At 35.3% G+C, this 26,854-nt stretch overlaps 2 protein-coding genes across 8 annotated transcripts in view; one reads left to right on the top strand and one right to left on the bottom strand.

Moving 5' to 3' along the window:
* Pms1 (PMS1 homolog 1, mismatch repair system component) overlaps window positions 1-4,965 on the bottom strand; it is an 80,931-nt gene extending 75,966 nt beyond the window's left edge. For 2 of the 4 annotated variants that reach the window (XM_026389059.2, XM_026389063.2), the window contains exon 1: window positions 4,809-4,949. The gene's annotated coding sequence lies outside the window, so the exon portion shown is untranslated. Of the gene's footprint in view, window positions 1-4,501; window positions 4,608-4,808 lie in introns of those variants that run through there. The other 2 variants (XM_026389060.2, XM_026389061.2) reach the window with 2 other exon arrangements.
* A 114-nt stretch (window positions 4,966-5,079) lies between these two features.
* Window positions 5,080-26,852, top strand: Ormdl1 (ORMDL sphingolipid biosynthesis regulator 1). Of its 4 annotated transcripts, XM_077803035.1 has the most exons (5): window positions 5,080-5,183; window positions 6,794-6,974; window positions 11,987-12,138; window positions 26,681-26,741; window positions 26,841-26,852. In XM_077803035.1, exons 2-4 carry the CDS (start codon window positions 6,801-6,803, stop codon window positions 26,697-26,699), a joined length of 345 nt encoding a protein of 114 aa, XP_077659161.1. In that variant the 5' UTR covers window positions 5,080-5,183; window positions 6,794-6,800; the 3' UTR covers window positions 26,700-26,741; window positions 26,841-26,852. The 4 variants fall into 4 exon arrangements, with proteins under 4 accessions (XP_077659161.1, XP_026244817.1, XP_026244818.1 ...); XM_026389032.2 differs by lacking the exons at window positions 26,681-26,741; window positions 26,841-26,852 and adding an exon at window positions 15,967-17,522; XM_026389033.2 differs by lacking the exons at window positions 26,681-26,741; window positions 26,841-26,852 and adding an exon at window positions 15,967-17,522 and having other exon boundaries at window positions 5,080-5,371.
* The last annotated feature ends 2 nt before the right edge of the window (window positions 26,853-26,854 follow it).

The raw sequence follows: 26,854 nt of genomic DNA, 5'->3' as shown, positions 1-26,854 counted from the left end.
CTATTACTTTATTTCATTTGTTGGCCTTGGTATTAATTGAATCTAAGTGCCCTGAAAGCAGGAGATCATAGTTTGCAACATTTCCAACTGTGAAGTTAAAGCTGTTGTTCATAATCATCCCCAAATGAGTCCTAAATATCAGAAGACAAGATATTTGTTTTACATTGTTTCTTATAGAAATAAATACTAATGGATCATGAAAATGCAGTATTAACTGAAATCCCTTTGCCTTTTTTTTCCTATTATTTCTCGGGCTGCTTGACTATTCTGAAAGGAAATAAGAAATGCTATTTAATCTTTGATTAAAATAATCCTACATCTGCTTTCTATATATTTACCCCTATGGATACCTATGTACATGATCAGATACAGACAGATATACATTGAAACATAGATAGTCATAGATATAGACATATACAATAGGGCAAAATTGACCCCTTATCCTAAATAAAAGACAAGACAGGCCTATTATACTTTTATTATAAGTTCATAATTTCTTACTGGCATGGGGAATAAAAAGGTCCCTGTGCTCTTTCCCTCACTGCTGCTTTCTATTCTAACTCACAAATACCTGCTCGAAGAGCTGTTTAAAATCTTCATGTAATTTTTGCAACGCATGGATAAAAAAAAAAAAAAATCCACATTATGAGCAAACTGTTTTTCTTATTTTTCCCAGCATTTTGTGTTGCTGTAATTGCTATCTACATTTCTCTTTTTCTCTGCTATTACCACTATTCCCATATGAATATAAATTTGGCAATGCTATTCCCAAATAAATATTAGAGAATCACTGGGTCTTTTTGTTGTTGTTACTGTTTTTTTGTTTGCTTGTTTGTTTGTTTTGTTTTGTGTTTTAGGTTGACAGAGGTTAAAAAGAAAATTGGAATCATGGAGACAAATGTGTTAGATTTCTTAAATGTAAATATTTGGTAAATCACAATAGGTAATAAATGAAGAAAGAGAACAGCAATTGTGCTATAATGAGTATGATCTGCCTGGCTAGAAATGAGTAAGTGGTCCTGTCACTTTGCAATGTGAGAATTATAGTCAATCACATAGCTTAACAGCAGTTTAATTTAAACATGATTTCTCACCCATATATGTTAAAGAGTTAATGCCTTTTTAACCAGTGAGCTTTTTTGGAGTTAGGCTGTCTAGGATTACCATTAATCTGAACTAGTCAGATCCCATATATGTCAGATAACTACCCTCCATACTACTCTGCCTAAAACATCATTCTAATCATTTGGCAGCACAAAGCTGATAAGAGATAAAGCTCAAATCTTGTGTTGGAATTCAAGATCCATTATATGCTGACACTACATGTAGATCCATGTTTTAGCTATAAAACCCTTTGCTCAAACAAACAAAACACCTCAAAAATCTTTAATGGAAATTCCATAGTTAAAACATGCAGGGAGGGAGCTTTGCTCCTGCCTTACTGCTAATTTCAGAAAAAAAATGGGAAAATAAATACTAGCTTGACAACATCCAACTTCTCCAAAGAGTTAAGATTTTTTTTAGATAAAAAAAAAAGGAGGTGAAGGAACCCTAGTATTTTCTTAATTTAGCATGACTAGATACATGCTCATATGATGATTTGATTCTAAGGAATCTAGTTCCAAACAAAATAGCAATGAAAAAAAAATCCATTTAAAATTCCTTCTCAGGCAATGTAAGATAAATAAGCCACATAAAGGAAGAATGTAAAATAAGTATCAGTAACTCAACAAAAAATGGAGTATAGGCATTATAACAGCAAGATTTTAAGAGAAGTATTTCTGGGAAAAAAGGTAACATACTGGGTTTTGAGGATGTTAAATAGTCAAATTCATAAGTATATTTTACAAACATAAGGCAATACTAATTGGCACAGCAGAAAAACTAACAGACCGAAGACAAAGAGCAAAAAAACAAATAGGTCTTGGGGTTCATCTTCTTACATATCAACAGAAGCAAATCACTTAAATTCCTCTGTAAAAATAATTCATTTGTAAAAAGAGAGATAACGCCTCATGACTTATTGTAAGGATCAAATTAGAAAGCATATATAAAATGGTAAGGGCTTAAAATGTACAGTATTATGACAAGAGATCATTATGTAAAGAAATGCTGGCATTTTTTAATACTAACAATTACTCTCTAATTAATCTATATATTTGATTTAGTTTTGGAGAACACAGTTTTAAGAGAAGCAGCTATGAATAGCTACTTCTCAATGATCTTTTGTGGCTCTCCAGGGTTGGAAGCTTAGTTAGTCATCTGGTGGACAAACACTGGACAATTAGGCAGCTCCATTATCATAACATTCACACAAATTAGTGCTATCCAAAACAAAAGGCACTTTCTCTCCTCTTCCAAAGCTTTAAAATGGCCCCAAGTCTAAGAGTATAGAGCTACACTGTGTAATGTGGTGGCTAATCATTTAGAATTGGGTTAAAAAATCTTCTACCTTAGTTTGAAAATCCCAAAGACCTAAGAAAGTAATTTTATCAGCATTTTTCCTAGACCAATATAAACATTAAAATGGTGTCCCCCTTCCCATCAAGTCACCATTTCCTTCCCTAGATATGCTTGATTTTATTTACTTTTTCTTTTTTTGTGGTGCTGGGGATCAAACCGAGGGTCTTGTGCATACCATACAAGTGATCCACTAGTGAGCTTACACCTCATACTTAATTTTAAACTGGCTCCATGTTATTCCCTGATCCACCCAAACGTCTAACAATTTTTTTTTTTTCTGGACTCCAGGGCTGATTCACCTACTTTTTAAATACCATCATTTAGATGATCTGGAGGCAACCTAAACTTATTATGCCCCCAAACAATCTCATAATCTTTCTCTAATGAACTTTCTTTCTATATTTTGTTTGTAATAATAAGAAGAGCTAACATAAAAACTTCATATACATTATTTCACTTAATCCTCACAATATACCCTCATATATTATTATTCTTCCATTACAAATGAGACTTAAACGCTTGATATATTGCTAAAGATCACACCACTATTATATGCCAGAGTGTCCAAGGCAGATGGACACTCTGGCATGTTTGACTTCAAAGGACAGTTCCACTGTAGACTTTCCATCCAGACACACAAAACAAAATTTAGAAATTAAAGACATCATAGCAGGGGCTGGGGATGTGGCTCAAGCGGTAGCACGCTCGCCTGGCATGCGTGCGGCCTGGGTTCGATCCTCAGCACCACATACAAACAAGGATGTTGTGTCCGCCTATAACTAAAAAATAAATATTAAAATTCTCTCTCTCTCCCCCTCTCTCACTCTCTCTTAAAAAAAAAAAAAAGACATCATAGCAATTCTCACCCTCTACCACCTGGCATCCAGTCCTATCTATCCTACTTTCTAAATATTTCTCAAAATAATCTTCTGCATACTGACTGTTCACCAGCTCAACATTTCTCCTCTGACTTACTATAGTTGTCACCTAATTAATACTGTGACTCAAATATCAACCTTCCATTATTTATTTTTTCATTTAAATTTCATCACATTGCTACCTTAAAATTTTTATAAGATTTCCAACCACTAACTAGATTAAATCCAAACTCCTAATAACTGGATCTTTATCTACCTTTCTTATCTCATCCCACCATTCCCAAGGCCAGTCCTCCTACACAATTTGTCTCTTCTAAACATGGTAAACTCACTCCTTTAGCTCACAGGGTTGCTTCTTCCTAAGAGGATAATCAGCCTTGCAGATTTGGGTTAAGTATCCTCAAGAAAGCCTTTCTCTCCTGTTCCAACTCCTACTCCCTTCAATCACCAGTAAATTAGACATTCCTTCCTCTGTAATACCTTTTCTTTATTTTTAACCCAAACTCATCCCAAATTATTCTATTTGTTTGTCCCTTCCTCCAGGTTCAGAGTGCTTTAAGGATGTAGTTTTTATAATCACTTGTCCCTAGAATGTAGCATTCTACCATGAGTATCAAATGACCTCTTCTTAAAAGTAGAAGGGTTGGTGTCAGGCTTCCAAGTCACAGCATAGATAGAATAGAATGTCTGAGAATGTCAGGATAGTCAGTCTTTCATTTGTGTTGAGAGGAAAACTGAATATTCATAAAGAGCTGAGGACCAGGAAAGTCAGTTAAGGACTACAGAAAGAGAAGTAGAGATCAGAGAATTCACAGATTTTAAGGAGAACACAAATTATTTAAAGAACAAAATAAATCTAACCCAATTGTTTTCACAGAACCAACAGAAATACAAAATATTTACATATAGATAACCAACGTTCTCCAAAATCAACTCTGAAATATTTCAGCAACGAAAATCACAAGCTTTACATACTGCGAAGGTAAAGGAAATTTGATTTCAAAGACGATTCCAAAAACTAATCATGTTTCCTCTCACTCCTCAAATAAGATCAGTTTTTGGTATCCACATTTTCTCAGGATGTAACACTGGTGCCCGTTCTCAATAGAGATAAACGCCGAAAGACATCGGCAAAAATAAGGATTAAATGAAGACTTTACCTGTACCCCTTGCAGGTCACCAAATTACGTTATAATACGTCACACTCGCTTGCAAGACTAGTTACGGCTGTGGTGGATTAAATTTTCTGCTAGGAAACAACTTATAAAAACCTGTACCCAAGAAGGTTTGGGAAATGCACTACAACAAAATTCAAAGCAAGGCACTGAGGCACCCAGCTCCGCACGTGTGCGCGCTCCGCAGCTCCGCTACACCCACTTCCCGCCCCTGGAGGAGGCGCCCACCGCGGCCTGCAGCGCTCACGCTCCGACTAAGACAAGTCGAGGGAGAGGGAACTGTCGAGCCTACCAGCATATCAGAACTAATGCCTATTAGGCACAAGACACTGTCTTCCAGCTCGCGCAAGGTAGGCAATTACCATCCACCAGCGGCAAGCAGCCAGCGTCCCTCGCGGAACCCAGGCCCAGCCGCTTGAGTTGCCCCGCTAGCCCTTAGCGCACGCGCGCTGTGGGAAGGGAACCGCGCGCCTCTTGGTCCCGCCTTGCCCGAGGAGGCGGGACTGGCGCTGTTGGCGGCCAATCCCCTGGCGGTGAGTGCGCTAGGACGGCGTCGGCACGCGGGGCGCCGCGCTAGGGCAGACTTGGCTTTCGTAGCGTGAGCGTAAGCTGAGGTTGCCGCTGGGTTGCTCTAGCGCCGTGCCGGCCGCCGGGAACCGGTCGGCGGGTAAGTGGATACCAGTGCGTGGGACTGTGCTGCTGTCTTGGCTAGGAGCGAGCTTCTGGAGGCCCAGAATCTACTTCGTGGAGAGGGGCCCGGGCTGCACCCGGGGCGCTCTGCCCGGCCCTGCCGGCTAAGCGGCCGTAGGTACTCTCCCTCAAACCCTCGCTGTTGTGCCACGGCCGTGACAGGAGGTACGACGCGACAACGAAGGTCAGGGTGGGGGTTTCCACCCCCCTGGAGGCTTCCCGGGGCGGTCTGGTAGGCTGGGGAGTTCCCAGTGCGGGCCGCTGCGGGTCGCCCTCGCCAAAGGCCTGGGCGAGGGCAGAGCTGAGAGTCTCTTCACTGTCTGAGAAGTCATTGTCTGCGGCACACCTGCTGGGAATGGTTTCCGAACTGAAGTAGGATCAGTACCACCCCAGCTTTGCCTGCGGCTGACATGTGAATTTTAGGCCTTCTTTGAAAATTGTTTGCGAAGACAGTGTGGAAATTGGGAAAACTATCTTAAGTCATGTTCTAAGTACAATTTGTAAAATGTAAAAATAAGGTACCATAAATGATGGGTTTTTATAGTAGAAGAAATATTTACACACAAAACTAACTTTTGTCTTATTGTAACTAACTTTCATCACCTTAAGCCTGATGCCTATTCCATAGATCTTGACAGGGTAAAAGGACATTATATTCCGGAAACACTTGCTGGGATATGGTTATGAAAAAATTCCTCTTTGCTAGCTCTGTAGTAAAAAAGAGTCAATGTATATTTTTAATGGGGGGTTCTTAAAATGTAATCTAACCCCATTTCCCCCCTTCTTAGACTTCTAATAGATATTCTTTAGGACAATTTGATATTGTTTAAGGAATTCTTAGACCTAAGTAAACATTATAATTAAAATGACTGAGGGCTACTGTCATTTCTTACTTTGGTGTTTATTTTGAATATAAAAGAGGAAGGGAAAACTTTCAAAAAAGGAAGAAAAACTAAAGTTTTAGAGTTATTGAAATATTCGAAGAAAGATTTATTGCTTTTTTTAATCTAGTGTGTCACAAAATTGAGAAACAAACCTATCCCTGACCACATAAATTTTACACATTATATCAACATGTTCTTTCCAGGTTCAGTACTCAAAAAGGAGTACTTTGAACTCTTTGACTATTGTATGGGTACAACATTACATTAGATATAAGCATCTCACTACTCAGAACAGACTGGCGACGGTCGGTTCTTCCCTCCCCCCCCCTTTTTTTTTTTTAATGTTTATTCTGTTGGTAAATTTAGCTCATGACTTAACTGCGCTCATAATGTAAAAAAAAAAATAGACATTTCTCTTTTAAGTTTGAGTTTTCCTGTCCATTATTTCATTCACTAAAACTGACATCCTAGAAGACAAGTTTTAGGAAAGGGAACCATAAAAATAAGTCTTGTTTACCTTACCATTAAGTAAGATATTAAAGCTTCTTTGCTGCCTATACCAGCATCTGCAAGTAGCACATTTTGGAGGGTGTGTGTTCTATTTCAGAATAACAAGGAAAAATAATCCTGGTAATATTTCATTGTGTCAGAATTAGGAGTATTTAGATTTCCAGCTGTATCACTGTTTATTTTTTCTCTTTAGAGCAAACATGAATGTTGGAGTTGCCCACAGTGAAGTGAATCCAAATACCCGTGTAATGAATAGCCGGGGTATGTGGCTGACATATGCATTGGGAGTTGGCTTGCTCCATATTGTCTTACTCAGCATTCCTTTCTTCAGTGTTCCTGTTGCTTGGACCTTAACAAATATTATACATAATCTGGTAAGAATTTCACTTTATTATAAACACTTAAAATCTGAAGAGAGAGTGGTTGTCAGAGGCTAAGGGGAAGAAGGAATGGGGATTTATTGTCTAATGGGTATAGTTTTAATTTTGCAAAATGAAAGAAGTTCTGGTTCCATAACAATATGAATGTACTTAATACGTTATAAAGAAAAGCATAGATAGTATTTTGTGAGTTTTCCTTGTTGTAGGGTTTTTTTGTTTTGTTTTGTTTTCTGGCTGTGCTGGGGATCAAACCCAGGGTCTTGAGCATCCTAAGCAAGTCCTGTACCATTGAGCTACACCCGCAAACCAACAACTTAGTGTGTTCTAACAGATTTATAAAGATATAGTTCATATACTATAAAATTCACCTATTTAAAATGTGTAGTTCATCGCCAACATTATAAAAAAATTATACAGTTCAGTAGTTTGTAGTGTATAAGTGTCAGTTTTAAAGAATTATAATCTGGGATAGGATTTTATTTTTTTCTACCACACTTTAGCATTGGACCTTTATTCTAAGTGGGACTTTTCCTCCTATTGTTTGTATAGAATCTATCAATCAACCAGAGTATTTCAGAAGCAATTGTGATTTTTGGTTACCTACAATCCAATTAAAAATCTTTTATTTTAATCCTTCTTAAGTCTTTCTAAATTGTGTACGTATACTTTCTTGTTTCAGTAGAGATTTTAACATTGTTAAAATCTGTTTAATCATGTTTAGCATCTTATGATGCCTTCACTGTATTTGATCTCACTCTCTCTGTATATTAACTGTATTGTATTAGCTCTACAAAGTATCAGAAATTTGACTCTACCTATCATATTAATGCAGCCCTGGCAGCCCTGGAATTTGCTTGTTAAAAACCAAAACCCACTCACACAACAATCTTGATGATAGTGACTTTTCTTGTCTTTAATAACTTAATGAAGTAGAATGAAAGAAAAATAAAGTTAATAGAGAAGTTTAATTGAATACAAATGAACTGTTTAAAGATATTTTTAAAATGAAGAACTCAGAACAATAAGAAAAATGTAGAAGAAATAGATTTTTAAAAATTAACATTTATTTTACATTTTCCTGGAGTATACTTGAAATTGACCAAAGGAGGTCAAGGGTGACATGCTGGTGAAAATGATAGGTGAATATTCATTTAGTCTATTTTATGTGATAGACCTGAGTAGGTCAAACACTGTTGTGTGTATTTGTTTGTAAGACATGGAGGTCTCCCTGTGTTGCAAAGACTGGTTCCAAATTCTTTGGGCTCAGGTGATCCTCCTTCTACCTCAGCTTTCCTAGTAGCTAGGACTAGAGGCACATGCCATAACATAACACCCAGTGAACACTGGTTTTCACTTCTGTGAAATATTTGACACTATTACCTTCTTTTTATTGAAAGTCTTCCTTGGCTTCTATGGGATCACTTTCTCTAAGGTATATTTCTGATTTCCTTCTCAGTCATTATTGCAGGGTCTTTATGTCTTTTCTTTTCATAAATATTGCTGATCCTTTTTTTTTTATCTCTTGTGCTATGTATTCTATGTAGATTACTTCATCTACCCATATTTTGAGTTTCTACATGTAGATTAATGATGCTCAAATGCATATTACCAGATCACTATGAATCATAAACCAAAAAAGTACCGTCTAAACTCATCATATTCTTGATTTCTGATGGTTATTAATCTTATCTAGAGACATCAGGGTCTGCCAGATAAACCAGCCAGACAGCTGAATGTCAATGGTAAAGCGATGGATATAATGTATCATTCAGACTGAAACTGTTTTAAGAATAAAAGAGAGCTCTAGTAATAACTACTCCAAGAGAATAGGTATAAATCAGAACTGTCCTATGCAAACCAGGATATGTGGTCCTCATTTTCCTTTATTTTCCCTATCCTTTTGGTCAGAACCCTTTCTGTCTTTCTGCTTTACTGTCAGCTATATCCCCACACCCTCATTTTTTTACTCAGGTAAATTGCTCCAGTAAAATTATTGTTGGTGCTCCTCTACCCTCCTCTGTGCCACTGTGGCAGAGAAATGTTTTTAAAATTCATGTCTGCATTTTATATATAGTCAGAAAACTTTATTCTTTTTTTTTTTTTTTTTTTTTAATCTCTGGTAGCAGGCATTGACCCAGGGCCTCACACATACTAGGCAGGCACTCTGCCACTGAGCTACACCCTGAACCCACATTTTATTCTTTTTCACTGTCAAGTTACACTCTCAAGTCCTTCAGGGATTCTCCATTGCATATATGGTAAAATCCGAAGTTCTTTGAGCAACATCTAATACAAGTTAATAAGAGTGCAGAGGCAAGAAAGGGACTTAGTCTTAACCATCTCTAAACACAGTCTTCACCATCTCTAAACTCTGGCAATAAAGGAAATCAACTTGCTCTCACTTCTTTGGTTTGGCTTCAGCTCTGTTTTTTAATACTTCCCTATCCTTCCTGCCCTACCTGGCTGATTTCTGTTGAAGACTATTCAGGTTTACCTCTTTCAGAAATCTATACATCTCTACATTCTATTATCACATATTTATCATAGTTTCATAATTAGTAGTAAATAGTAGTTTATTGCCTCTTTTTTGTGGAGTTTTGTTTGTTTGTTTATTTTGTTTTTTTGTTTTTGGAAGTGCTAGGGATTGAACTAGGGTCTTGCCAAGTTCCCATGGCTGGCCTAGAACTTGTGATCCTCCTGCGTTGCTGGGATTGCAGGCATATACCTTCAATCCAGGCATACCTGGCTTGTCTTTTAATTTCTGTGTTTCTAGTGAACTTTTTTACATGTTCTGAATAAATTAAGTCTTTTCCCTTTTAAAATGGCACATGTCTTAAATGTATTTTAGAAGCTATTCCCTCTCCCCATACTCCTTGTTTTCAAGTTGATTAACTTGAATTGAGGTACAGTATATGGTCATGAACAAATAAGCAATTGACACCATGTAGGAAAGCAAACTTCTGATTTATTATTAGTTCACCTAACTCAGCCACCTACAGATGTAGCAATTACATGACTCTAAATTTTAAGTTTCCTTTGAAGATAGCTTACATTAAACCAATTAAAAATGTGAAATGCATGCTTTTAAACATGGGAAAACAAACCTAATTATTGCACCCAGCAGAAAAATATATTTACCTCTCTGAACCATACAATAGAAACCTAGTGATTCTTTTTATACAGTGCTATAACGCCCAGCATGATATTTTAATGCTTCACAAAATTATTAGCCTTAAAAATGAAATAATTCTCTTTATTTGATTAAGGACTATGCATGAAATAAATATTCTCTTTTCTATATGAGAACTTTTAAACATATTGGGGTAGAAGATATATAATCAAACATACTGTTTTGGAATCACAAGAGAATTTGAAGGCACATACTTTCTGCTTCATTGTTTCCTTTAAAGCCCTTATAAAAATGGTTTCCTAGTGCTTATAGCACAAACAGGTCTTGGATTAATGTTGTCTTCCAATATATCTAATACTTGCCAGTACTAGCCCTTTTTCCTGAAGTATTCAGGTTAATGGGAAAACAAACATTACACAAACAACTCTTCACACAATATAGTGTGCTGCAATAAAAGTATTTTCAGTGAAATTCTATGCAAGCACATAAACAGGTGGTTAATTATTACTACTGAGAGTTTCACTAAGGAGTTTTCATTTGAGCTGAACCATCAAGAATGAGGTAGTTGACAGGGTAGCATCAAGGCTTCTGCCACAGAAATAGTCCTTTCCCTCTATATTTCCCAAGTACTCTGGTGGTACTTTTGATAGCAGTGTCTGCCTTACCTTTTAGTTGTTTTGTGTGTGTTTTTTTCCTTAGCATCCCTTAGAAGACTGGATGTTTTTTCAAGGCTGGAGACAAGTCTTGTTGAATCTCATATGTGCATACGTGTTATGTGTCTTACACACACAAGTCACCATTAAGTGTTTGTGGACTTCAACGAAGCCTGAGTTCTTTCCTCCATAGATTAGGTGTTTTGCAGCTAGTTAATACTATGAAGCCAACCAAGCTGTGAAAAATACAGTTCTTTTAATCTGGTACGATTAAAATTGCAAAACATTTTTTTCTATATATTTGTTAAAAGTTGAAGTAGAAAAAAATGACTTCATTTCATGGCTTGTAAAGGGAAAACAGTTTCATAATAATATTTGGGCTTTATGCTCATATTAGTGCCTCAAACAGTAATTGTGAAATGAATAAAGGACTACTTATCAGTATGAATTAGCATCATAATCTCAAAGAAACCAAATCGAATATACATTGTTTTTGATATTTACTATAAAACTAGATGTGAAAAATATATAGCAGAATAGCTCTTAGCAGTGTGTTTTACTAGCTGAGCACAATAACTCATGGTCAGCAACTCAATAAGACCCTCTTTCAAAGTAAATAATAAAAAGGACTGGAGATGTAGCTCAGTAGTAAAGCGCCCCTGGGATCAACCCCCAATACCAAATATGTTTTTCTCTGATTTTTTAAAACCTGACTTCAAAAGAAACACCATAGAGGCACAGTGGTGATTTTAAAAGGGAATTGAGTTGAATATTATACTTATTACATCAAACCATCTTTGTTGCTATGGAAGATAACTACTAAAGCAGAGGTAAGTATCATCAGATTTACTAATATAACGTTGAAGAAAAGTTTCCCTATACATTTGGAAAAAGGTAATCCTGTTGCTAGGAAAGGTGTTAGATAACCTAATTGTAATTATGTGAAACTACCCTGATGATACTTTTATCTTCAACTTTATGAAAATAGGTTACTTTGGATTAATCTTTTACTGATTTTCATCCAATAAATTTCTATATCTCAGGAAGTTTTATTTGCCATCCAGAAACTGGCCAGAGTCTTTAATTGGTTATGAAATCTTAAATTTTGAACTGTTCAATTAAATCATACACTCATAGATACCCTGGAACCAACTTTACTCTTAACTCACTAGGACAAATTTTGTATTTGTTATTGGTTATATATCACCTTGCTTGTTTTTCAGGGGATGTATGTATTTTTGCATGCAGTAAAAGGAACACCTTTTGAAACTCCTGACCAAGGTAAAGCAAGGCTCCTAACTCATTGGGAACAACTGGACTATGGAGTACAGTTTACATCTTCACGGAAGTTTTTCACAATTTCTCCAATAATTCTGTAAGTGGCAGAAATATTTAAGTATAAAGAAGATTGGGTAGGGGCTGGGGATGTGGCTCAAGCGATAGCGTGCCCCTCTGGCATGCGTGCGGCCTGGGTTCGATCCTCAGCACCACATACAAACAAAGATGTTGTGTCTGCCGAAAACTAAGAAATAAAATATTAAAATTCTTTAAAAAAAAAAAAAAAAAAAGAAGATTGGGTAATAGGAAGTTGTCTATTTATCAGATTGGATTAGAATTAGAAACAAAATATTTTGTTGAAAACTTCTGTCAATAAGTAACTACTCAGATGTGGTGTAAGGCACAGGCAAGTTATTTAACAAGTTGATGATAAAGCAATTTTCACTTCAGTTAGTACATTTGGAGACATTACATGTTCTTCAGTATACGTAGACATTCTAGGATATGTAGTTTAATACATGTCCTTAAGTTTCATATAAGAAAATTAAACACATGATCATATCCTGTACTGCACTATCAGATTAATCTCACTAAACAGAAATTTAGAAGATCAGAAGAATTTCATTGGCAACCCAGCCTTATTTGGATCTTCAAATTCTTTGGAAGAAGAAAATATAGTTTAGAAAAACAAGTTCTGGGCTTTGCATTTAGGACAGACCTGACTTGAATCCTGTGTCTTCCATTTATTCAGCTTGGTCTGCTCATGTATAAAATTCTAGCTAAAGATACCTAACTTGATGCTATGAGAGATAAATAAGATAATATCTATTTGTAAGCTATCTTAATTTTGTATCTTGTATCTGATTTTCTCTTATTTGATATCAGGGCTTTCCATACAATCCTTTCTACCTCATTTTCCCTTTATCTGAATATTTTATCCCCACCCACTCTCACCTGGTAAAGCAAGCTCTTCTGTTTTGCCCCCACCTCACCTTAGATACAACTGGCAAAATTGTATATACACTTTTTTTTTTTCCTTCTAAGAGTGTGTAAGTACATAGATTGCTTTGAATCCCAAACTCAGTGTCTTGCACATAATAAATAGGTTCACATATGTCTTAATTAACACTCTACCACAGAACTCAGACATAATGCTATATCCATGATGGAATCAGTGTAGTCTGGGATAGGTGGAAAGACTTTCAGGAGGTGATAGAATTTTTTAAGCTAGACTTAAAGAGTCATAGATTTGGATAGATGTTTAAGTAGGGATTACATTTTCAAGTGAAGGAATAAACTGATCATAAAGTCATAGGTTTCTTTTTCTTTACATTTATAGCATTTCATAGAAACTTTGAATTGGTTTAGTTATGACTCTTAAACCTCAAGAGTCAGGCACAGTGGCACATGCCTATAAAACCAGTAACTTGGGAGGCTAAGGCAAGAGGATTGCAGGTTTGAGGCCAGCCTCAGCAATTTTAGTAAGACCTTATTTAGAGATAAAAAGTAAAACAGGCTGGGAATGTAGATCAGTGGGAGAGGGCCCCGATTTAATCCCCAGTACTGGGGGGCAAGGGGGCAGGAATTAACCTCAAAAGAAAAATGTCTGTATGGCCTAACTGAAATAAATATTAAGAATAAAAATAAAGGTTGTTTTAGTCCTAAATTTGAGATTTGGCTCTGTTGTTTTCAAGCTATGTGACTTTGGCCATTCTTGAAAACCTCAGTAGCCCAAAGAATTGTATCTTTTTTCTTTTTTTAAAATTTTTAGTTGTAGATGGACCCAATACCTTTATTTATTTTTTAATGTGGTGCTGAGAATTGAACCCAGTGCCCCATGCATGCAAGGTAAACGCTCCAGCACTAAGCCACAACCTCAGCCTCAAGAATTGTATTTAATATATGTAATAATAATTATCATGAAAACAGTCAAATAATTTCTTAAAATATTTTTTTGACACACAGGTATGATTTCAGCTATTCTGATTAAATTCCTTACATAACTGAAGAAACAACATTGAAACCATCTTTATAGCATTGGTTTTACTTTTATTTTATTTTATTTTTATTTATTTTTTTGTGGTGCAGAGGATGTAACCCTGAAACTTATGTATTCTAGGCATGTGCTCTATCACAGAGCTATATATCCCTAGCCCCAGTACTTTTCAGAGTACTTCCCAATCTTCATATTTGATCGTAATTTGTCAGGTAGGTGTGACATACAGTGTTATTCCAGATTTTTAGATAAAGAAACAGATTCTGTTGGGCACTGTGGTGCTGCCTATAATCTCAGTGACCCTGGGATGCTGATAGACAGGAGGACAGCAAGTTCACGGTTAGCCTTGGCAACTTAGCAAGACCCTGTCTCAAAATACAAAGAAAGGGCTGGTGGTATGACTCAGTGGTAGTGGTCCTCTGGGTTCAAGCCTCAGTATTAGAGGGGCAGGAGAAATATTCAAATGCATGACTGTGCTAAAGATCTTGCAGTTATTTGGAGTCAAGAGCCCACAATAAACCCTAAATATCGATCTTCCAACTCAGGTCTCCAATAGATCCCTTAGTAAATAAATGCTTTTAGGCTTATTTTTAATGCATTTATATTTTTTTAAGAGTCAGATAATTTTCATATAATCTACACACACAATTAGGTTTCATTAAAACACCAGGTACATAGGCTAATAGTATGATAAGATACTCTAAATTTATTTCAGCCTATCAGAGTATAGATTAAACCTATAATGATGACAGCAAATCAGATGTGCTTACTAAATGCAACTGATAACCCTGTTTTATTCCGTGAAGGAAGTATAAAAATAGTCTTCAAAGTCTATGAAAGTGGGAAGAAACAATATAAAGCAAAAATCGAGAAATATGGTTTACTCAAGAAAGAATTTTCTGGCTACTTTTGAAATAGATGTAGAATTTTTCAGTCTAAACAGTTCTGGTAATGATGTATACAGTTGTCTGATGTTTTCAGACATATTTGGAAATAGCTGTTCTTTTTCTGACCATGTTATATATGTTTCTTCCCTGAGGAGAAACGAATGACAATAGAGGAGAGGCTATTAGAATACTTTCCTGTGTTCTCTGAAAGTAATTAGACTGACAACTATATGGAAACTAAATTCTTAGTTTTGATCAAGTAAGGCATTGTATTGATTCACATCCTATCAATGTGAGAGTGCTCTTTGTAGCCAGATGATATATTTGCACTCTCATATATCCTTGGGTAAAACTTGATATTCTCATTTTATAGTCTTAAAAGTGGTTTACACTTATTAAGACAAATTCTCGGATGGTTAAATGTCTGACTATGTGCATGTGTTTAGTTATAGCAAAACAGTTGTAATTTTACAACAGTGACTTTTACAATCCAACTTTCAGTTGGATTGATTATAGACCTGTTCAACTATAGTACAAAAATGAGAACATCAAAAGGGCAACCAATTATTTCTTTCTTTCAAAGATACTGAATTGTACTACCAAAACCCTGATTTTTCAAAGGTTTACTAATAGTGATTCTTAACATTTTGGTGAGTCACAAAACCCTTTGAGACCATGATGGATGCTTTGGATCCAGAAATATATACATAAATACAAAACTACATTTGAAGTCTCAGAGGGCATATGCAACCTATTTTGAAAGCTTTCCACTTTAAAGCTTCTGCTAAATTGCAGTGCATTCTATTAAATGCATTTAACATAATTACAGAAATGCAAAATGTGCACCACCACTAAACACACTTTTAAATACCAATCTAAAATAAACTTGGACCTAAATTAAAATTTTTATTTTAGTGATCCAAAATGGTTTTACTTTTAGGTATTTGTGTTTGGTGGCCTTTTTTCTATCTTTTAATTTTTTAAAATTCTAAATAATTTCATTTTTGGGTGTTACATGTATTCTTGACTTTTATCTCAACAGATATTTTCTGGCAAGTTTCTATACGAAGTATGATTCAACTCACTTCATCCTAAACACAGCTTCTCTTCTGAGTGTGCTTATTCCCAAAATGCCCCAACTACATGGTGTTCGGATCTTTGGAATTAATAAGTATTGAAATGTTTGAAACTGAACAAAATTTTTACAGCTACTGAGTTTCCTGTAAGGAAGGAGTAGTTGGTAAACTGCACTGTTTCTGTGATAATGTGAAATGAGAGGTATCTACATCAGAGGACCAATTGCTGGTTCTTCAGATGCTGTCTTGAAGTGCAGAATTCTACTAAATGATGCCTCTGTTTAATACATCTGGTATATTTTGGAAGAAAGGCTTTATAGGCAGGCTGGGCAGGCCCAGCGTATAAGTTAATTGCAGTACAGTGAGGGTGCAGTAGATAAATCCAAGGAAGTAAGATATTTGTAAGAAACTAGGACCAGCTTAATTATAATGATGGGCATGACATGAGGAAAAGAAAATTTTCAGTCCTTCAGTGACAATTAGTTTAGGCAGACTTAACATGTAAATCGGAATCATCTCTGTAAGTTTATTATAGATTACTTTTATTACCATATATATTTCTCTTATGTAAGAGGATATATACTTCTTATTTTGTACAAACCAGTTTCTTATAAATTATCTTATGAATGGGGTTTTTTGTTTTGGGGTTTTTGCTGGCTCAGTATTATGTGTTGATAGATGAAATTATTTTTGCATTTATTATGTTACATAGTTTTTGAAAGTCCACCTTCATGACTGATGCTGGAAGATACCATCTGAGTCAGCATTCTAATTTTGGAACAAAACAGATTTACTTGGTTTTCCAGACACAAGGCTGCTAATAAACCAGTTAAAATAATTTATTTCAAGAAGTTAAAGTACAGGGTTGTTTATAGGTGCCTGTTTTTTAGGTTAAGAAACTTAATTGGTAAAGTCTGTCATTCCTTAGAAAAGGAAATATAAAATGGACAGCTACATAGCTACCTGTGGTCTAGTAGTAACTGCTTCTCTAGCCATAGTACCAAAGTAAGTAATAGATATTTTGTTTTAGCAGGTCTATAGTAAAAGATAAGATTGTCTTTCCTTAGTCCTGCTCTCAACCCCCATAGTTTGCTTGTTAATATTTTTACTTTAAACATGCGAGTCTTAGTATAGGTAACTATTTAAAGTAGTGATTATATTGAATTCTTGTGACTTAGGGAAGTTACCTATGGTTGCTAACATTAATTGCAAGAAAAAACTATACTATACTTGAGAAGCAATCACATTAAAAAAAAAAAGAAAGAAAGAAACAAAAAAACAAAGTTCTGATATATAATAAAACTGAAAAACTGAGTAATACATATAAACAAAATTGAGTGAAAGGAGTTTTTGACGAACTTAAAGATCAATCTCTGTCAACAAACTGACTTTTCAGGGTAGTGATCATTGTTTTGTATTTCAAAAGTATTGAGTTTAGAAATCAGTTGTATGATACTGCCTTTGTATATTTGTCTTATGTATTTTTAAATAACTGGTAATCTATACTTTAATAAAATTTTTTCCTTGGTGTAAGATTATTTCAAAAGCTTTCCAATTCAGTCATCAATGCTATATTGACATTTTCAAATTAATTTTTAAGCGAGTTACATTTTAAGGTAATTAAAAATACTCCTTTGTTACTTCAAAGATACTGCAAAGATACATTTTCCCTTTCTCCTTTTAGTGTTTTAAAAATATTTACTCAATAGATATATGAGGGCCCACTCTATCGAAGGTGTTACAGATAATTTGTAAAAAGACAAACCAATTCCTTCCCGGGAGATGTTTACATTCTAGTCAAAGGACAGATAATGAATAAACAAATACATATTATTTCATGTAATGATAAATCCTATAGAAAAAAAAATTAAGCAATACAGGCCTGACTCAGAAGAAATTCTTCACTCAGGATCCTGAGGTGATATTTGAACACAAACTTTGCAGATGTGAAGAACCAAGCAGTTGACTTGTGAGGCTGAAGCAAGGAGAATTGAGAGTTCAAAGCCAGCCTTAGCAGCTTAGCAAAGCCCTAAGCAACTCATTGAGATCCTGTCTCTAAATAAAATAGAAAAAAGGGCTGGGGATGTTGACTCAGTGGTTGAGTGCCCCTGGGTTCACTGGTCCAAAAAAAAAAAAAAAAGAAACAAGCAGTACCAAGATCCGGAGAAAGAAAGATGATTCCCAGGAGGTAATGACAGATATTAAGGGTCTTGGGGCAGAATGGAGACATTGAGAAAGAATAAGACAACCACTGGGACTAGATAGAAATAAGCAAGGAGAAGGAGAATGGTTGCATGTGGGATTCGAGAAGTAGGTAGGGGCCAGATCTCAAAGGACTATTTAGATCAAACTAATAAGCAGATTTTATTGTAAGTATGACTAAGCCATTAGAGAGTTTTATACAGAAGATTAAAGGAATCTAATTTTATATTAAAGATCATTGACTAATGTTGAGAATAAGGGAATAAAAAGCATGTAGAATAGTTGGAAAGCTACTGCAGACAAGAAGTAGCTCAGACTAAGGAGGCAGCAGATCAATTATTAAAAAGTGGTCAGATTTGGGATATATTTTACAAGTATAGCTCACCAGACACTAATGTATTGAAAGACATGGATGTGTTGAATGTAGCATTGCAGGAGGTAATTAAAGTGACTCCTAGTTTTGGGCTATAAATATCTAGGTGAATGGTTGTGTTAATTATGGAAAATACCCAATTTTATGAATTTATGCAGTAATATCTTTTAGTAACCAAAACCTAATAGCATGCAATAGTTGCTACTAGCTTCAAGTCAGGAGACATAATGGCAATTTCTAAGTAGACATGAGCTTGGAAATGCTACTAACTTTAGCATTCATCCGTGGATCTTTCCTGCAGTGATATTTATTATGGACTGCTAATGATGATTTTCTGTTTCCCTCATTCTTTCTATATTTATTTATTAGAATTATTCTGTAAGGAAAATTTGTCTCTACTACTTTATTTATTCATTAGTTTACATTATAGACCCATCAGTGTTTTATTCTTTGGGTTATAATCCTTTGTTGTCATTAATTTGTTGCTCATACTGTCCTCTACTTTTGACCATTGGAAATTTTTCCACGTTAGCTCCTATGTCCTTTTGACCTGCTCCTTTTTTTTTTTTTTTTTTTTAAGGCAGGGGAAGATATTGTCTATGGGACTATATCTTTGTAAATTAGCCGTGTACAACTATATATTGAAACGAGTTAGAAAAACCCTTAAAGACCATGTAATTCAGTTTCGTGCCTTAGCTTGAATCTTCATTAATTACCACTCCTCTGTTCAGTTCTGTTTTAACAGTAATAGAAGAGGAAATAACTAGGGGGAAAAAAAATTATAGTTGATAAAAACATTGGTGGTTGCTAGTGACTAGATATGGAGTATAGTGCAGAAGGGAGGGAATTGATCAAAACACAACATGCAGGACCTAAAGGTGATGGAACTTTTTAAATATCTTAACTGGCAGTGAATATGTAAAATACACATGCTAAAATTTCATTGAGCGAAATGCACACATGTACATGCACACACAAGTATAAGTAAAACCGGAAGTTTGAATCAAATCTGAATTATTTCACTGTCAATATTCTGGTTATGTTATTGTGCTATAGTTATGCAAGATATTACCATTTGGGGAAACTGGGGAAGATCACTCTGTACTGTTTCTTGCAAGAGCATGTGAATCCACAATTATCTCAATTTTTTATTTAAAAAAATAATTAGCTTGGTAATGGAATTTAGAACTTGTTTTACATTGATCCGAAGTCTAATCCATATTCCACATAACTCTTCATCTATTTAAAGATAACATTGAAACAGCAGCATTGAATAAACATTACCATAGTCCTCACCACCTCACCATTTTCCAAACAATATTGTTTCAAATTTCTCCCACTTTCCTACTAATTGTGCTCTAAATTCAATAGGCAAAGAGATGTGACATGATTGTACTACCACTTCTTTTGTTCTCAATGCCTTTTTTTTCCTTCAGTGCAACCTAATATCACTTGCTATTTTGACAGCCAGATATCATTGATTCACTTTAATAGTCACTAAAATCTCACATCTTCAGCATGTAGTACTGTTAATGAGGGTTTTACCTTCAAATGCTTATGAAGTGGATTTAGTAAACCAGGAAATTTAACCAAAAAAATAAATAAATAAACCTGGTATTCATGAAGACAACAACCCAGTCAGTCAGTATAAAAGTCTAACAGTGGTTGGGGATGTGGCTCAAGCGGTAGCGTGCTTGCCTGGCATGCGTGCGGCCTGGGTTCGATCCTCAGCACCACATACAAACAAAGATGTTGTGTCCGCCGAGAACCAAAAAATAAATATTGAAATTCTCTCTCTTTAAAAAAAAAAAAAAGTCTAACAGTATAGAAACGAGTAGTTCACAAAACAGTAACATGGACAGTACCTGGTGTGGGGAATATTAGAGAGGCCTAGGTAAAATATCCTAAAAAGTTTATAGTAGTGCTGGACAGGGAAGGGGGAAATAAGAATAGCCTGGTGTCAAAAAGAAAAATTGTGACACTTTGCAGGTTTTTATTTCCTAATTTCAGTTCTAATTAAAAATGATTAAGCAAGTAGTTTGTGTGTGTGTGTGTGTGTGTTTAAAATTTCTCATTTAGCTAAAAAAATGAATTCATAAACATAAAATTCAGAATATCTTGGGTGTGTGTGCACATACTGCTTCAACTGCATTAGGTGACATTTTATCTGCCTTAATTGGGTATTGGGCTCACAGAACTTTTTTATCTTATTCTCAGAACTTTTCCATAATCCAAAATATAGTTAGAAAAAGGTTTAATAAAAATATAAATAAAACAGGAAGTTTGAATCAAACTCCATATCATGATTTGTTATTCAAACCCTTGATAAATAATGATAATGGAAGTGATTCACCTATAGCTCTTAAGTTCTGTATAATTTTATACTTAGTAGATAACACCAAGTTTATCATTGTGTCCTTTCACTCTACATATCTTTGTACATGTTTACAAAGATAATCTCAAATATAAGAAGTACAGTAAAGGAACAAACCAAATTCATTAACACTGTAGAATGAGCTTTTTAATTTTTTTTTTTAGTTCTTGATAGAACTTTTTATTTTATGCATTTACTTATATGCAATGCTGAGAATCAAACCCAGTGTCTCACACATGTGAGGCAAGCACTCTACCACTGAGCCACAACCCCAGCCCAGAATGAGCTCTTTTTAAAATACAAAATATGAAAGGATTTTTTTAATCTTATTTGGAAAAAATTCCAGATTTTTTAACTAATATATATTTAGGTTGAACATATTATCAAGATAAATATGCATTATTTTTTCATTTTATCATTTTTTAAATGTGAACTCAAAAGTTAACTGATTTATTGTCTATTGCCTGATAAAATACAGTGATCCTTTGAAACATTTGTTCTATGAATTCTACTCAAACCATATGCTTCTCTAATGGTATTATCATGACATTTAACAATCAGAGTTTATAGGGGAACAACAAAGAGATTCACCCTCTGTATTCCCTACTGAAACCACACTTAGACCCTGTACACTAAGATCATCTGAGTATGGAGACTCCTCAAAAATCAAAATTACCATATGATCCAGCCATTTTGAGTATATACAAAAACGTGAAAGCAAAAACTTGGAACAGATATTTGTACACCCATGTTCACAGTGACATTTTTCACAATAGCCAAAAGGTGGAAGCAACTCAAGTGCCCCACCAACAGATGGATAAAATGTGGAATATATACATAATAGAATTTAGCCTTAAAAAAGGAAATTTTTATACAAATTAGAAATGAATAAAACTTTAAGATATGTGAAATAAGCCAGACATGAGGACAAATGTCGTATGATCCCACTTACATGAGGTAGTTAGAGTAATCAAATCCTAAAGACAGTAGAATGGAAGTTGCCAGGGGTTATGGAAGGAGGGAAAAAGGAAGTTTTTGAATGGGTATATAATTACAGTTTGAGAGATGAAAAAGATTGGAGGATTGCAGAAAAATGTGACTGCATCTAATGCCACTTAACTGTACACTTAAAATTATAAATACATATATCATAAAAAAGACAATCTGAAAGGTTGTAAAATAAGCAAAATGGCTTAGCAAACATAAAAAGCAAAATATATTCCAGATAGCAGACCTGACAGTATCACCACTAATAAAAAGAAAATTTTTAAAGTATCACCAGGAGAAAGGCAAACAGTAGCATATTTTCAGCACAATCCAATGAACAAAGGATGTAAGACAAACGACATAATGGGTTACACACGTAATCCCAGCTACTCCGGAGACTGAAGCAGAAGGATTGAAATCAGCCTGAACAATTTACCACAAAATAAGAACAGGCTGAGGATGTTATTCAGTGGTAGAGCACTTGCCTAGCATGTGCAAGGTCCTGGGTTTGATCCCCAGTACCACAAAAAATAAGGCAGTTATGTGACTCAGTGGGAAGGATTTGACTCAGGCGTAGAACTATTAGTCATTAAAAGCACCAAACTCATTTCTATTTTGTATTTACCAAGAAATCCTCTGATTATGATTTGGATTTAGCTTTAATTGTAATTTGGTCAACACAAGGATGATGATCAGGAACCTCAACTATTCTAGCTCCCCTTAGCTGCATTTCTCACAACATAATACATTAGCATCAATGCTTTTTACCCAACAATTTCTTAACAATCTTTGATGTGTAATTCAGTACCCCAGAGTCCAGTCACTTCCAGACCTGATAAGGCAATTTCAAGCCTATTTAAAGAATCAAGATATTGAAACCAAGTAATCACCATGCTCCTGCCAGGCCACTGGATACATCTGTGGCAGGTTACTAGGCCTTCTCCAAGCCACGCCTCTCAGTGTACACTTTCCATTTCTACATCCATAATTCTGTATTGCCTATTATCTGTCTTTTGCCACTAGACTGAAATCCTTAAGGAGGGGAATGGATTTTATCTCTTTAGTTCTAACAACTAATAAAGTTCTTAGCACAAAGAAAAAAAAAAAAACTTGATGAAAGATCCAGCCAGATGCAATAGGAGGCTGAGCCCAGGAATTTAGTACATATCAATCCTGGGCAACATATCAATCCTGTCTCAAAAAAAAAAAAAAATCCAACTTAGGAAGATATAATTAGGAAATAAGTATTATAAAATACAATTATTATGATGATTGTTGTGTTGTTGTTATTATTATTATTGGCTGGGGTTGTAGCTCAGTGGTAGAACACTTGCCTAGGGATTTAAGGTCTAGGGTTCAATCTCCAGAATCACCAAAAAAAAAAAAAAAATCAGATATAATTTTTCTCTAAGGATTACAAGTGGTAAATTGGACAAAGTGGGAGTATTTAGATTCAGTTGTAACTCTGAAGTTACAAAGGTGGCATTCTAACTATATGATATCTGCATGAAATTCCAGACAACATACATACTTGCCTTTCCCTCAATAGCCCTCTCCTGGGCTGGGAATATAGCTCAGTTGGTAGAGTACTTGCCTCAAATACATGAGGCCCTGGGTTCAATCCCCAGCAACACAAAAAATAAAACAAAATTTTTAAAAAACCCTCTCCAGTATGGTAGAAAAAATGAGCATGTATTCCCTCACTTCCTAAATATGTGCTCTAGAGTTCTGCTATTCCACATAGTGCAGCATAGAGATTTTACACTGTCAGGAGTGTTTAGACCAGGAATCAGCTAAATGATATGTTAACATACACAAAAGGATAACTCTTGACAGCACAGGAGAGCTCTGGGAGATACCTACTGAATGTAATTTCAATTGTAAGAAAAATAATACCAGCTATGAAAGGTTTCATGTTCAGACTAGATTCCACTATATAACAGAAGTAACTTTATCATATAATCAAACAGGATGACTAATTTTTCTTAATCTTTAGGTCTTAATTCTTCTTTTATCCTTTTATTTGGTAGTGTGTGTTAACAATGCACCCTAAAGAAAATATGAGTTCTTCTGGCAATTAAGAAAATTGGATCCAGAGCCATATGGGCTGACTTCTAATCCTAACTTGCAGTTACTAGCTGTGTGGTTTACAAATCATCTAAACCCTGTGGCCCAGTTGCACCTAAGATGAAGACAGTAACTACCTTTGGGGGTTGCTGTAAAGATTAAATAAATTAATTTACCACAGTGCTGGGTACATAATAAATGACACTTTACTGTTATATTTTCACATAAATAAAAGTTTGGGAAAACGTTAATTTCGAACCAAAAACAATCTCAACATTATTGTGGTAATTATGCAATTACTTATTTGTATCTGCCCCTAGAGTGTTCTCTGTGACTTCTCCACATACTTCACCAATCCTTTATACTCAGCACTCAGCACCATGTAAGAGACAAATACACACACATACACTGCACTGCACTATAAGGCCCTTATTTACTAAAACCTTAAAGCCTTGCGAGGGGAGAGAAAAAAATTCTTCAAATGTATTTATTCAAACAAATGGCAACAAGTTCACGAAATAAGAAAAAAGGATATGAATACATTCCATGCTGGAGATTGCTTACACAGTAAGCAGGGACTACATAATGCAATATGAAAAGTATTATTTTAAAAATATTTACAACGGCCGTTTACTTTAAGATTACAAAAATAAACCAAGATCTTTTTACTCTTAGTGAAGAATTGGGAGTAACAGTTTAGACTGTCCGACCAGAAGCACGTCCGTTCTCTGGGAACTCTTGGCAAACTCTTGTGGGCATTTCTAGTTTACACGTTTTCTCTGATAAGTACGGTACTAAGTATTTCGGGCCACCACATTCTGGCTTGGTAGTAGTTCCCCTAAAAATGGAATGGCAAATAATCTACTTCATCCTTTTCTCACAGTGGCAACCAAATTCCAGTCAAAAGCACACACAAACTTGTTTAGGAATGTAGAGCAATGTTAAACTTAATGCTCTGTAGTCAGACAAGTCTGCATTCGGCTTCCTCTGGCTCAGTCACTAGCTCTGTGACCTTACAGAGAAGTCTGGTTACCTACAAATCTGGAAGAAATGCACCAGTGCACAAACGGAGTCCGGGGCAAAATCGGACATTGAACTTCTCTTGCTAAGAGCGCCAGTTTCCATATGAAAAATTGTGCGCTATATGTGTAATATGAGTTGTAATGCATTCTGCTGTCATATATAACAAATAAGAATAAAAATTTTAAAAGAAACAGCAGTAACGCGGCTTTCTAGGGCTACAGCAACCAGGGCAGGACGAGGGACGCCAACACGGTGCTGATGACATCACTTCCGGGGCTTCAATGTGCCGGAGAGAGGCAGTCAGCCGGTTTTGCTAGGGAAAGGAGACAAGTGCTAGGTACTGAGGTTCGGGAGGGAGGAGGGTGGAATTGCTAACCTTTCACCCCACTATGGTTTCGTGCAACTGGAGAAGAGGTTTCCCCCTTAACTTAGAGCAGCCCCCTACCCTTTTTCTTAGAGCAGAGAGCCCATTGCCATCCTAGTCACTCAGCAGAGTTCTTGCTCTGAAAGGGAAGTACTTCTCACAATCTGCCCTGCCCGGATTGAGTTACTGCAAATCTATTTCTCTGTCTGGGCCTCATTCCTTGAGCTGCCCTTTGCGACTAGGTCGCTCATCTCTAATCTCTGGATGTTCTCTGTCCAGTTTCCATACTATTCGCTGCCTTTTTAAACCCCTAACTTTGTCCATTCGTGTGATAGGGAAAGGACCTACTTTGCAGTATGAAAATACTAGGGTGCTTTAATGATGGATTATTAATTTGTGGGAGAAAAACGAGTTGAGAAGAAACTTGTAATGATAAACCTGGTGGCAAAAAAAGGAGATTTAATTCCTAAGATTGTAATTAAGGATAAAATATGTGTTGGGTTGCACTATTTTAGTTTAGATATGTTTCTTTAGGATGAACTTCATGAAAAGACTTATTTCTAAACTACAAGATTGCATCTTGATGGGTGTGCATATGTGTGTCTTACGTGAACTTTTGTTTTAAAACCAAATGATTAAATTTTGAGAAATGTTTCCAGGAAATAGGATGCATTTATTTTTATCTGTTCTATTTCCATTTGTTGTTTGATATAAAAAAATAAACATTTTATCTTGGTTTTAACTATGAAAAAATAGCAGTTTTTAGAAAAATATCCATGTAATTAATATTAGTTGTTTTGTAAAGAATAACGAATAGATTGGTAAGAATGGCATGAAAACAATATTACAAGTTGAGCATCCTTATCCACTTATCCAAAATGCTTGAGAGCAGCAGTGTCTCAGATTTCAGACTTTTTCTTTTTTGTTTTTTCGGGGTGGGGTGATGATTTTGGAATATTAGTTTATACATGAGATATCTTGGGAATGGGACCCTAGTCTAAAATGAATTCAAGTATATTTCAAATATACCTTACTTTATACTTATTGCTGGAAGTTAACTTTTATATAATATTTTAATGTACCTGTTTTGACTGATATAATTCATGGAGTCAGGTGTGAAATTTTCCACTTCTGTCATCATATCAGTACTCAAAAAAATTCAGTTTTTGGAGTGTTTCAGATTTTTAAATTAGGGATCCTCGACCTGTAATATTACAGAATGTTTTATCTGATTTCTCTTTCCCTCTTGAAAAACCTCATACTCATTAATTCTTTTATTTACATCGACAGGTTGCTGGGACTTTTATAAAATTTTGGTAACTCTTGCAGAGTTTCTTATAGTTCTATAAAAGTATGTATTGAAAAATAAGTCACACATATTATTTTAAGTGAGTGGGTTAATTGCTAATGTTAGTTCCAAGTAATGTTTGTTTTTATAATTATTTTCCAGGAATTATCTTTATA

The sequence above is a fragment of the Urocitellus parryii genome, chromosome 1, assembly GCF_045843805.1.
Source record: "Urocitellus parryii isolate mUroPar1 chromosome 1, mUroPar1.hap1, whole genome shotgun sequence".
NCBI lineage: Eukaryota > Metazoa > Chordata > Mammalia > Rodentia > Sciuridae > Urocitellus > Urocitellus parryii.
Note: the sequence above shows the minus strand (reverse complement) of the source record. Positions and strands in the feature narration are given on the sequence as shown.

Bases quoted from the DNA above. Each gene is read 5' to 3' on its own strand.
- Ormdl1 (XM_026389032.2), top strand. From the start codon at position 6,801: ATGAATGTTGGAGTTGCCCACAGTGAAGTGAATCCAAATACCCGTGTA. The intron at 6,975-11,986 runs GTAAGAATTTCA...CTTGTTTTTCAG, and splicing joins CAAATATTATACATAATCTG to GGGATGTATGTATTTTTGCA. The intron at 12,139-15,966 runs GTAAGTGGCAGA...TTATCTCAACAG, and splicing joins ACAATTTCTCCAATAATTCT to ATATTTTCTGGCAAGTTTCT.